Here is a 13,615-nt window from a genome sequence, read left to right as displayed (position 1 = left end):
TCAGACTGACTCCTTGAAAGGTGACCAGCACTGATAACTGTGCTATGGCTTTGTGATGCATATTACACTACTGTCCACTGAAGGCCAAGTTGATTTCACTTATGAAGACTTTAGATGTGACTCTAACCATGCAGAGAGGTATAAGGCAAGTGCACTTATCCCCCATGTCGGGATTTTAAAAAGAATGCAATTTCCTTCATGGAATACCGTGTCCCGAATCACAGGGGAGATTTCTGCTTCATTATCGCAGGAATGTGGGGGCGAGTCAGGGCTCACCAGACACTGCAGATACCCACATGAAACACAGCATTACAGCACATTACTGAACCTCACAGACTAGAGGGGGGCTGCATGTATTAGTAAGGAGGGTTCACTTCAAGAAACGCCCTCAAATGTCATTAGAGACAGAAGCATGGGGCGGGGAGGGGGTCTGCCATGCTGTGTGTGGAAAAAGCAACACATTGCACAACTGCAGAATAACAGCACCCTTGAGTCTGCCAACGCCTGCTTCCTCAAAACATGAAAAAGAAAGAATAAGGCTTCCATTACAAAGGTGAGGAATAGAAAGGGGTCTCCTATTACAAAGCAGTCTGAGCAACGCAGCGTCTCAACGAGCTTCAAGTGTGTACTTCTTGCACCTTTCCCTAGCCTTGCTTACAATCATTGGAAATGTTTTTCAATAGTAAAAGAATAAGCGTGGAAAGGGCTCGGAGCACCGAGGCTTGTGTCGACACGATTCAGTGAAATATTTGAGGAATTCTCTGGGACCAGCATGTTTAAAACACTGATGCCCTTCCAGCCCACAAACCATAGATACATTTTTAAAATACTTTCTTCTTTAATGTGAAAACTCTACAAGCATGTGTTGTTGAACACAGATGAGCCCGGCTCTTTTGCATTGTGGTTAAGGTGCTCGCTTGCGGTGCGCGGGGTCACCAGTTCGCGCCCCGCCTGTCATTTCCACACTCCCATCACAGCTCAGCCTTGTTTACAGAACAGCCCCCAAGCGTAACTAAACCGCTGCACTTCCAGCATGCTACACCGCGTACTGTGTAACTACTCTCAGCCGATAAGCTGTTATTCTTTCGGATTAATTGGTCCAGAGCAGACATGAATCCAAGGGCAGTCTCTCAGCCTTGACAGAGTGCGAGCTAGAAGACAGTGTGAAGGTCAGGCTGTGCCGCAGGGCAGCACTGTACACAGACACCTGGACCGCACAAGCACAGACAAAGACAGCTTCTTGAAAACTGTGCAGGAATTACAAGAGGGTCGTATGCAGGGTGGCAGCATGCCGGTTTCCCTCATGGAGGGAGCCGACGTGTCTAAACTGTGTCAGCAGAGAGGTGTCTGGTTAGTTGCACGGAGGGCAGGGGTTCAGCAGAGCCTCCCACTGATAACAATCCCTCTGCTTCCAGATCCACGACTGCGGGATGTGCCTGGAGGTCACGCTTCAGAGCGACACAAACTAACAGCTGGATGACTGAGCATGTGATCCGTCTTCTCCCTAAACACACACACTGATAGGGCAGCGTAAGGGACAACACCATGCAAGGCGAAGCTGAAAAACACACAATATGAAGATATTGTCTTGATTTGACATCTCTACAGCTTCCCCATATCTGCACGGTAGCAAACAGCCACAGACAGAAACCACAACGGGGGAGTCCCTGAGGTCCAAGTCCTGGGGGGACTGTGTTAATCCCCCAGTGCAATCTATCAGAGCAGCTGGAATCAGTGAGGGAGTGCTGGATCTGGAGATACTGCAAGAGGTCCCATACCTGCATCTCCTATCGGAGACTCAGAGATTCTTGATCTCTGATTGATCACTCCCTGAGCAAGACTCGGACACATTCCTACGAACACCCAAAGCAGACAACAAAGGCAATTGAGAATTTAAGATGCCCAAACACAGCAGGCATCTCATCGATTCACTCGGTTTGAAGTGTAGCGGCAGACTAGCGCCATCCTCTGTGCCCAGCGAGGCTCGTACTCCAACCACACCACCGTCACCCTTGTCCCAAAATGCAAATTGAATTGTGTTAAATTTTATTGAATTAGTCTTTATCAGCATGCAAACACAAAACATTGAAAAATATCAATCAGTAAGAAGGGCTGTTGGTGTCGTGCAGGACTGTCCGGGACAGTGAGGCATCACAAGGAGGGCAGGACCTCAGAGATGCTCTGGCTTGGATATGGGATGATTTGCAGTCCCCTGCCTGCCCTGATATGACGCTCTCATTTAAGAAGTTGAAATTGCTTAATTACTTCCCACGCAGCTTCCTGCGTTGAGAGGGCCGACAGTGGAATGGCAGAGTGGATTCTCTTTACCAGCTCAAGCAGCACATCTGAACTGCAGCAGACGAACAGCGCCATCTGCTGACTAAACACACTCCCTCAAATAGTTTATTCATAAATTAATAACATCCTATAAAAGAACAACGATTTCTTACCTGGCGCTAGAAATCTTTCCTAAAACTAAAAAAAAAGCTGTAGATTTGAAGCAAGCTGTTATTAAACGATTTTACTTTTTGAGAACCTTATTCTTGAACATAAATTATAGTGGAAGTGCCAACATGTTATATTGAAGTTTCTACTAATCAGGGGAAGGAGCAAAAAATATCTGTACATGGTAAAAGAAATCATGCACAACAAGAATAATATTATTATTAAATATTATTAAGAATAATAAATGACAAAAAAAAGAGACTTCTGATTCTTGGCATTTTTTAATTTTTTATTATTGACTTATTTCGGCTCTGAATCCAAGGTGCAACGTTAGCAGTTTGTAATGCCCTGTGTGGTGTATATTTCAGGTGTCAGTAAACATGTAGAGTATTTGAAATCCACATTGTTCTAGAGGAGACAGCCTTTCCTCAGCTAGCCCCCTCCCTGGGAATCGGCTCACCGTTCTGCTGTTCTCTGCAGCAGTCTGGAACCCAACTTTGCAAAACATTATAAAACAGAAGACAAAAAAGGAAAGCCTCTGAACAGCATTGCAGCTACACTGAACTAGTACAGGATCTCAAAAGCAGCACCATAGGACGCCTTTCCCATGTGAACAAATTTAATATCACTCCAAAGAGACACCAACAGCACTAAAACAAACGGACATTCTCAGAGCAGCAGGACGGTCCTGCAACACTGAAGAGCAACTTGTGACATGAGGGCACGAGAGAACAGCCATGGCTCAAGAGAGCTTCCAGGATCATTTCGAAACTCCCAGGTGTGTCTGGTGCACCGTTATCCTGCCCCCTGCAACACTCCGCTCCGACTGGATGCAGGAATACTTTGAGGAGAACACAAGCGCTTTCAAGTCGGGATTTCAATCCATTAATGATTCATGAGCATTGAACGATTAAATAATCGATCGATTAACCTTATCGACCCGAGTGCGGTATTAGAAAAGGGTGCGTGAACAAAAGGTACTTCTGAAGACCTTGGCTCTGCCAGATCCATGCAAGTGAACACATGTAGGTTAAACATCAGCAGTAAACAGCACTGACAATACTGTGTATTACTTGATGCGATGACTGAAATTGAAACTGATATATCGTCAATCTGACATTTTATTCCCAAATTGCTCTTTAAAGACCCAGACTTTGTATTAACCAAGCTTTCTCCAACAAGTCTTACTTACAAGAGCTGAGTAACAGCACACCGCTGGGTATTCTCCTGAAGCACGCGCCTGGGTGTTCTGTGTTGCTGTTGGATTATTACTGTGCTGTCCTCATGGCCACACGCAACCCAATTTAACAGGAATATTGAAAAACAAGTGTGCCTGAAAGCACTTCTGCAGACAAGTTTATACCATGTTTGTAATAAGTGGAATGGAAACGTATGCATCACATGGCCAGCAGTGTGGAGTAGTGGTTAGGGCTCTGGACTCCTAACCAGAGGGTCGTGGGTTCAATCCCCGGTGAGGGACACTGCTGTTGTACCCTTGAGCAAGGTACTTTACCTAGATTACTCCAGTAAAAACCTGTTTAAATAATTTATGTAATAAATTATGTAAAAATAATGTGATATCTGTATAATGTGAAATAATGTATAATGTGATATCTTGTAACAATTGTAAGTCGCCCTGGATAAGGGTGTCTGCTAAGAAATAAATAATAATAATAAAATGCATCTTAAAATGTAAAACCTGAAGTCCACATCATCTCAGGTTATCAAAAGCTTTCATAAGCAAACGGATGAAGTGCCTGACCCAGAACTGCAGTTTCATGTGTCAAGGTGCTGTATCAAACCCCTCTGGGTAGCACTGCTCATTTTCTATAGCAATGTATTTATTAGATGTAACAATGTAACCATGCTTGAGACGCACAGCACTGTGCCTAGTATACAGTACAGCTGGAGTATAAAGGAGCATGTTGAAAAGATGGAAGGAACAGAAGTTAATAAATGGCTTGGAAATTAAAAGATCAAACAAACCTGCAATTCCTCAGACAAAGGAAAGCAGATCAGTCCTAAATTCACAAAACGATTTAAGAGAAAGGCTTTGCTGCTATCAAGTTCAAATGCTTCCAGTGCCTCCTACGAAATGTTTAAGAGGGTGCGAGACTTTACAGAACCTGACCAGCATGCTTTCTCTTACTCTCTTACAAAGAGCTTTAAACAAACACGGACAGGCAAGAACACGAACCCTGTCTCTCGACAGGTCAGCTTTTAAGCATTACAAAAAATAAAAAACTGAATGAAACTTGAATATTGCAGCTCGGATCAGTTCCCTTTTAGGCTGAATCCTTTTAAAGTATCATTTTCACTGAGCGCTGAGAGCCATCTTATGGCTGAATATTGAAGCAACGTTACTTAGAGAAAGCTGATGTCTTGCTTTGATTATTATTTTTAAAAGGGACAGTCCAATGTTAATTTCCTGCACACCTCCAGTAGGTTAGACAGACAGACAGACATACTGACAGACAACTGAAGAGCACAGGCATCAAGCCACACTGCAGACTCGGATCAGCTCTCCCAGTCACTGTGTACGAGGTGCATGCAGTTCCTCTCCCGTCCTCTAGGGGTCGCTCTGGTCGGCGGTGGCAGGGTTTCTCTTGCGCAGCGTATCCGGGGAGCCCTCCTCCTCTTCCTGTGCATGGAGCCGCTCTCTGACCCTGCTGTGCCTCTCCTCGGGCTCGCTGCCTCCTCTCTTCCTCCACACCTCTTCCCCCTCCCCTTCCTCCTCGTAATCGTACTCGTCTTCCTCGTCAGCCTCCCCGTCCGCCTCCTGCTCTGCCTCCAGCCTCTTCATGATCCGAGCCTGGTCCACAGCCTGCTTCCCTGGAACAAGCAGAGGAAACAAGCAGAGTGTTAGTGCAGAGAGCAGACAACGTACCACACACACACATATCAACTCCATGCAGATATACTGCGCAGGTACAGTACAGACAGCAGACAAGCCTGGGCCACAACAAACCGCAGGAATACAAGCACAGCTACAGATCCAGTTACAGAAGAGGAAGGGGCTCTTACTCTGGTAGTAGTTCTGAGGAGTGAATCTGCGGAAGGGGAACACACAGTCCGCCACAAACACCAGGATCTGGAAGAGAGGACCGAGAGAACACACCCATTACTGAACAAAGAGACACCGAGAATAACGGAGGAGGATCTAATCTATTACATTAACAGAGTAGTTTCTCAACATCTTGCAATAGATCTTAAGTCTTGGATGACACTTCTTATCTGTTAGTGTGCACATACATTGAGACTCACACCCCCTGGTTTAAACACCTCTAAACCACTATCGCGTCTGCCAGTCAACCCCTCCAAGCACACTGTGGCTTCTCCCTGGATTATCCCATTGAAATCCCTCAGTAAACCATTGCATCCTCCCCCCGCCCCCCTTCTCGCTGGAGTGCAACTCACCAGCCCCAGAACGAGGCCAGAGAACAGGGTGGCCAGAGCGAAGATCGCGTAGGAGCCCCACGCCGGCAAGCCCAGATGCTCCGTGAAGTAATTGTGACAATGCTGAGGAGAGAAGAAAACACCAAGACATGAAACAGGAGCACGATCCACTGGAGGGCTGGGAAGAAGACTCCTGCTGCACAGCAGTTTCACCCATTCTAGGTTTTATTACAAGCTTGATTAGTCACAGTGTAGAGGTAACCAGCTCAGGTGTGTCTTATTAAACTCATAGTAAAACCAGGACTGGATCAGACTGCGCTGCAATGGGAGTCTTATTTCCATCCTTGCCCTGCACTATTTGAATCTTCTAATCTTTATAGTGTTTTAGGACTTAAATAAACACAAACAGATTGTGCGTTGCATGCTGCATGTTTACAGGTGTGTGTTCATGTTCAGTTATGGTTTTGAATTTCAAGTCCCGAAGCATTCTCTCTCAGCTTCTTTAACATTTTCATGTAACCTAACATGCGGACCAGAGGGGTGATATTCAGCTTGTGTGTCCAGCTTGATCGACGCAGGAGTTTCAATGTGTAAATTAAGAAAGCAACAGAGATTTCATTGCTAATGGAAAGCTTGAACATGAGTGAAAGTGAAAGGTTACCCTTATAAACATGGAGAGCTTGAACAGGCCCGACATGGTGTTCATTCTGCAAGAGACAAACGCATCACTCATTATAAAATCATCGAGGCTCTCAGGCATCTTCACTACCTGACACTAACAGCAATATCCAGGTTACACATCAAAAGGAAAACCAATGAAGACCAGAGCAGGAAAAAAGACCCCTATTGCACAGCATTTTACCCATTCTAGGTTTTACTACAAGCTTGATTAGCCCGTGTATAACTAACAAGCTCAGGTGTGTCTTATTAGACTCACAGCAAAACCAGGAATGGATCAGACTGCTCTGCAACAGGAGTCTTATTTCCATCCCTGAAGGCAATTTACTATTTTTACTTTACTTTTGTTGGCAACAAAAAAGAAAGTTATAGCTGCACCATCAGAGACATAAAGGAGCCGTGACCCAAGCCTAACTCAACAAATTACACAACAAATGTGCCTTCATTCAATCCAAAAATGAACAGGAAGGGAGGGTTTCAGAAGAAATCGAGAAGCATGCTTGAGGTGAACAGCACACTACTGGTAGGTTTTGAAACCGGAAACGGACATTCATTCATTCATTCATTTTCTCTCTCTCACACACGCGCGCGCACACACACACAGACACGCACATACTGCTACCGCACACTCACAGGAAGGACGAGGGCCCAAACCAGGATGACACAGGCTCGATCTCGCGCCATTTCTTCTCTTCGATGAAGCTCAGGAAGTCGTTCTTAGTCCTGCCTCCCTCGTACTTCCTGAACACACCGTCTTTACAGCTGAGAGAAAAAAAATAATAATTTACAAAATAAAAGCGCCTCGGCCATGCCCTACATCCACAGTGCCAAACCACCATGCGAAGGAGACAGCTGCTTCATTGCACTGAAGAGGATACAGCTGTCATTAGAGGAGACTGAGAACACAAGCACAGGATACACTGGCACCTGCACCAGTATTCACAATCGGTTACTAGTTTGATCAAGTAGCCTCTCCAGTGGTCTCTTTGTGGGACCCGTTTGAGGAAGAGGCTGAATCCTGCTGTTGGATCTCAAGGTTACAGGGTTTTCCTAGAAAAGAGAATAGGGCCAAGGTATTAAATAACGCAGGGATGGAAATAAGACTCCCGCTGCGTAACAGTTTCACTCATTCCAGGTTTTACTACGGACTGGACGAGCTACGTTGTATAGGCAACGCGCTCGGGTGCGTCTTATTAAACTCACAGTAAAACCTGCTATGCAGCGGGAGTCTTATTTCCATCACTGTAACACCCCACAGCTCAGAGTGTGGAGAGAGGGGGTAGTGAAAGTGCATGACAGGATCTGCGGCCGCTTTCATTTCTCTATACAGCCAGATACCCTTCACCACCACCACCACACTTCTCTGATTCACAGAAATAGAAGCCGGTTATTCTGCAGCCCAGCTGAGACTGGCACGGCTACAGTGGTTCTGTTATTTTAAAAGTACTGTTCTGAATCCCCTCAGTGCCAGCAGCATGCGCCTCAAAATCCAACGCGAGCGTTACAGTCACATAAAAGAGCAGAAGAACTCTTGTAAAAGTTTCCCCATAGTGGAAGTATTGCGATGTGTAAATAACATGCTAAAGCACAGCTAAGCATTGTACAGAATAGGTGGCATTTTACAATCTTGGGATACTCACTGGTAGATGGTTGGAAGAGCTGTGATGATAAAGCGACCGCTCAGCCCTGCAAAAACAGGAAAGACAAAGTTAAACGCAGATTCTACCGAGAGGTCTGCACCTAACTCACAGATTGGTTTTTTAGATGCTTTTCTGTTAAGAGCTTTGGGAAGTCCTGAAAAACTTTTCATGTTCTTTATTACAAATCTGGTATTCGTGTTGAAAGTCGTTCTTGAAATGAAACAGACAGCAATGTGTGCAGTCAGTATAGTGCGAAACCTCGGGCATCCGGTGGATTTGCCATCATCCACGCGCCACTGCCCCTACCTGGCTCCTCGGTGACGTCCACTTTGGCGATACTGACCCCAATGTCGTCCCCCCATTCTGCAAAGTCGTTCCACTCTGGCTGAAGCTGCTGGCAGGCTGGGCACCATGGGGCATAGCTGAAACGAGACGAGCCAAACCAGTCTCACAAAAACAGTAAACCCGGCTCCAAGGAGAGGCAGGGATGGAAATAAGACTCCCCTTGCATAGCAGTCTGATCCAGTCCTGGTTTTACTATGCGTTTAATAAGACACACCTGAGCTTGTTACCTATACACTGGGGCTGATGACGCTCGTAGTTAAACCTGGAATGGGCGACACTGCTGTGCAATAGAAGTCTTGTTTCCATCCCTGAGATGGCTGAACATATAAGCTGTAAGAGGCCCGGTTCCTGCTGGGAGGACCAGAATTATGTGTGCAAGCTTGTAGCTCACTGCTGTAATTTGCCCAGGTAGTCAAACTAGTCTGTCAGGTATCCTGCACATTGAACTGCAGGCAGAATCCTAATGAGGGCCTCGTCAACAGGAATCAGGCACGGCATACGCTTGCAAATCCTCGTCAAACGTGTTCAAGGTAAACAATATACAAAATAAACTATAGCATCAGGGCCGTGGGTATACCTGTCATCAGTGCATCTGCACTTATTATCATCGAGGAAGGTATAACTAAGCTGTTTAAGGAATGCAGGGTCTGTCTTAAAGGATTAGATGACGTTGTGTGTGTATGCACAGCATGAGACTCACCTTGACTGTTGTTATAGAAACCAGTAACAGTTCAGAGCAGTTCCATGAACAGCAAACCGAGCTGAATCCTTAAAATCAGCCTGGGCTCTAGAACCCAGGGGACTGCTCTCTGGAAAACAGCCTGGGCTCTAGAACCCAGGGGATTGCTCTCTGGAAAACAGCCTGGGCTCTAGAACCCAGGGGACTGCTCTCTGGAAAACAGCCTGGGCTCTAGAACCCAGGGGATTGCTCTCTGGAAAACAGCCTGGGCTCTAGAACCCATGGGGATTGCTCTCTGGAAAACAGCCTGGGCTCTAGAATCCAGGGGACTGCTCTCTGGAAAACAGCCTGGGCTCTTGAACCCAGGGGATTGCTCTCTGGAAAACAGCCTGGGCTCTAGAACCCAGGGGATTGCTCTCTGGAAAACAGCCTGGGCTCTAGAACCCAGGGGATTGCTCTCTGGAAAACAGCCTGGGCTCTAGAATCCAGGGGATTGCTCTCTGGAAAACTCCCCAAATTTAGGTTACCGGATCCACCCCTTCCCAACCTCTGAACCCAGGAATCTGCTGCATTACATCTTAAGAAACATCCTGGGCCAGATCTGGGGCAACTCTGCTGACCCTGGATTCCTGCACTCCCCTCTAACACAGTGCTGATCTGTGCCTGCCTGTATGTGTACTCTTACTGTGGGCTGCTATCATGATCATATTAAAACCGGTCTGCTGAAAATGTGTGGGTTTTTAATTACACGTGAATAATGTGAAACTTAAAAAAAAAAAAAAATAATAATAATAATAATAATAATAATAATAATAATTACCAGAATCTTATAACTGTATAATGGTTTCTGGACATCCCTTCATCCTCTCACTGCCTTTATAATATGTTCGGCGTACACACTGTATAGTCAGTATTATCTCCGCAGGTCATGTCTACAGTCTGCATGGCGTATAGTCTGACCAGGTAAGCGTGCTCATTCTGTCCCATCATGTATGTAGACAGTAGCGTAGCACACAGCAACAAAATACCATCTAGCATTAACAATAATGACCAACAAATATAATGTATTCAATATACCTGCATATAGTGTTCGTGAATTAAGTATTGCACGGAAACATTATATTAAATACATTAATAAACATCACTGAACTCCACAACAATAACTGTATTCGTTTCTTCACATAAATTCGTATTAACGAGACCAGTGGCACAGACCATAGAGACACAGAGAGAGAGAGAGCGGCTGCTTACAATTCTACCATCCACTCGCCCTCCAGTATATCTTGCCAGGTCCTGTCAGTGATCGTTCGTTGATGGTGCTTCTTCCCCAGCGCCGGCTGCGGTGCTACCGCGCCCAGGAGTAGCAATGACAAGACTGCCAGATTACAAAGCGATACCGCTCCAGGAACTCTGCATGTCTGCAAGGGCGCCATGTTAGCTCTGCTGGTCTGGTCTCGTCGGTCCGTCCTTCCTGCTCCGGCTTCCGCTTTACCCCGGCTCTGAAACCTCCCCTTTGCAGCTGTTTTTTTTTTCTTTGCTATTGCTAATTTTGCGCACTAGTGCCTACCCACGACACCAATAAATAATACACAGTGGCGTACCCCTCTCCTCGTCAGTTACCACATAACTAACACGACGTGGTGTGACACGGAGACTCACTCCGCTGACCGGCGCATGGTGCTGCCCTTTCGTATTTCAGGACAGCTTGTTCCGCAGCGACTTTCTGTTACAGGAGCCTGCTGGTCCTTTACTGCCCGGCTGTGCTGCGGTTAATACCGGTGTCAATTTGAAATAACCCCGTTTAGCGCTACGCGGTTCAGTGAGGCAGGTCCGATACGGACTAGAGGTCAGGACTCAGGAGGTGAACTGGCTGCTCCTCTGTCATGTGACTGGTCACTCGAGGGTGACTAGACGTCCCGGTTTGACCGGAACCGACCCCTTTTCCAATCAGCTGCCCCAGCATTTTTTTCCCCACAACATTAAAAAACGTCCCGGTTTCCATCATATTAAAATATGGCTCCAGAGTCCTATATGGGTTACTAAACAATACTAAATTAACCCTTTCATGCATGCAATATTGAAAATAGCTTTTTTTATTGAACTTTTATTTTTATTTTATTTTTGGTTTTCTTTGCTTTTAAAATGGCATCCTCATACGAGGTCATCGTGCATTTGCGTCTTCCGCATGTCTCCATTGAAAGACTGGAAGAGTTTTTGTATTTATCCTCATACGAGGTCATCGTGCATGAAAAAGTTCAGCTTTAAGCGACATGGTAGAAATGAAGGGCAAAACCAGCAATGCATGGTTATACCAGCATGTAGTTAAACGAGGCCGCGGACTGGAGAACGAAGCTGCGGCGATTGTGCAGCAATCTGAGGTTGTTATAAAATAGCGATAGAAGTGTCCCAGTTCAGGAAATCTGGTCACCCTAGACTGGACTGACCAGCAACAACGTGTCCTGCCCGTCCCGGTATGTGGGACCTGACCTGTACAATGAACATAAATCTAATTCAACATTTAAAAGGCAGGTGTAGCTACAGAAATCGTGATTACAACATGAATAGATGACCATACTCAATTTAACAAGCCGTGCATTATTATAACAGCGCGGTGATCCAGAGGGCAGCCCTTAATGTCTGGCTGCAAAAGGGAACACGATGGCGCAGCCTCTCACCTGTGGAACCAGACCTCTCCCCCAAATCCAGAAGCACCTGGACCAAGCAGGTCTACCCCTCGTTCATTCAATCTCTTTAAATCGACATTTGACACCAGTGGAGCTACGTAGGGTACATGTTACTGACCAGGAGCGTGAACCCTCAATTCTTCACATACCTACTCCCTCCTAACACAGCTCATTCATTGCGTTGAGAATGCCGCTTTAACTCTACAATCATCAACAAATGACCAGGCACGTTGTGCATTAGAGGCACAAGCATGACCTGCTAATCTGCGCGCGAGAAGCCCTCTCGTACAAGACAAGTAACAGAGACTGCCCCTGGCACAGCGCGCACATCTTACAGTGACTCTGTCTGCACAGAGACAGCACAGCAATTAACTTCAGTCAACTTGCCAACCTGGGATTCCAAAGACATCGAATAATGAGCATTAATTACCGGAACCCCGTTCATGACATGTTCATATAATTAATATTAATTAACTCGAGCACGCTGTCTCACAGCTAGACTACTACCCCGGCTCAATACTGTTCAGCCTTCGCTGTGTGCCTCTTCACAGCCTTGCGTGTGCATTTAAACATTTGGACCAATAGGGGGCAGTGACGGTTTGTTAACTGTTCGGGAAAGCGAAGGCTTTTCCTGTTGAAGATCCACAGAGAAACAATACTTGAGTTTCTTGATCGGCGCTCTGACTCTGAGCCCCAGAACAGAACCAAAACGTCACAGCCAGCTAAACAGCAAGCAGTCATTTCGGATCACTTCAAACACAGTTTAGTTCTATTTCTGATGTTGTAATTGTTTGCAGAAGAGGCACTGTATGACTTTTTCAGAACTCAAATCATTGCACATTCCACAGAGCTGTGATTGCTTATCGCTCAGCTTGATCTTTTCCCTTCTGTTTCTCTGCAGTAGCCTGGCTCTGTCTCTGCTTTAGTGAGTGTTGCTGGCCTGACTCTGACACAGTATCTCCACTCAGCAGCAGTCTCATTCTGCCCCAGTGTTTCCCAGCCCCAGGGGAAGTGCCATGGCCCACTCAGGGAGCGCATACAATAATTATACTTTCATTGAACTGGGTGTCACCGCTGCACCCTTCCTCGAGCCAGGGTGAAACGTGAGCGCCACCCGAATCAGAGGCTTTGCCGGGCACAGAACGCCAGTTTAAACCGTTACTTCCGCTATGCAGTGATTGGGAGAGTTGAGAGAAAAGGGAATGATATTTGCTGAAGCACGTCACCGCCTGCTCTCCACTGTATCCAGTGCTGTAGGCTGAAGCTTTTCTGCGCTTTTTCAGGCTCCTCCATCCCACGCGCTTGGAAAGACTCCCTGCTTTCTTTTATTCTGCATTGTCCCAGAATCCTGAATACAATAGATTTCTAAAGAACTACACACCCCCGCCTCCCCCCGCTAATTCAGAATAGATTACCCCTTGATTCTCTATGAGTAATACGCTTGTCTATCTTCCTGCTCCAATTATGGAAACAAAACGATTTCCAGCCCCCCCGCCCCCACCCCCCCTCCCCGAGGAGCTGTGAACGTATTGATTTTTCTTTCTTGACGTTGTTTCTTTTTATTTTGAGGTTCACTGTGTGGGGGGAGGCCCCAGGGCTACCCGTGCTAATTTCTGAGAAAAGACCCGTCTTAATATAGCTCCCAGGAAAAAGGCAGCTGAGCGTGGAGTAATAGCGAAGGGAGGGGGTGAAAACTGTTCTTTTCACTGAGGGAGTGGTACTGGGCACTGCCTGAGCATTGATCTGCT

At 46.2% G+C, this 13,615-nt stretch overlaps 1 protein-coding gene across 1 annotated transcript; it reads right to left on the bottom strand.

Annotated features, from left to right (window-relative positions):
• Positions 1-2,721: 2,721 nt before the first annotated feature.
• LOC117969342 (thioredoxin-related transmembrane protein 1-like) lies at positions 2,722-11,086 on the bottom strand. The gene is made up of 8 exons (XM_034917264.2): positions 10,435-11,086; positions 8,466-8,581; positions 8,160-8,205; positions 7,153-7,281; positions 6,503-6,548; positions 5,863-5,964; positions 5,470-5,536; positions 2,722-5,277 (listed from the first exon to the last, which is right to left on the bottom strand). The coding sequence occupies exons 1-8, from the start codon at positions 10,614-10,616 to the stop codon at positions 5,015-5,017; spliced, it is 951 nt and encodes a 316-aa protein (XP_034773155.2). The 5' UTR covers positions 10,617-11,086; the 3' UTR covers positions 2,722-5,014.
• Between the last annotated feature and the right edge of the window lie 2,529 nt (positions 11,087-13,615).

Source organism: Acipenser ruthenus, chromosome 15 (assembly GCF_902713425.1).
Source record: "Acipenser ruthenus chromosome 15, fAciRut3.2 maternal haplotype, whole genome shotgun sequence".
NCBI classification, from domain to species: Eukaryota; Metazoa; Chordata; class Actinopteri; order Acipenseriformes; family Acipenseridae; genus Acipenser; species Acipenser ruthenus.
The sequence above is the reverse complement of the archived record's forward strand: the minus strand, read 5'-3'. Positions and strand labels throughout refer to the sequence as shown.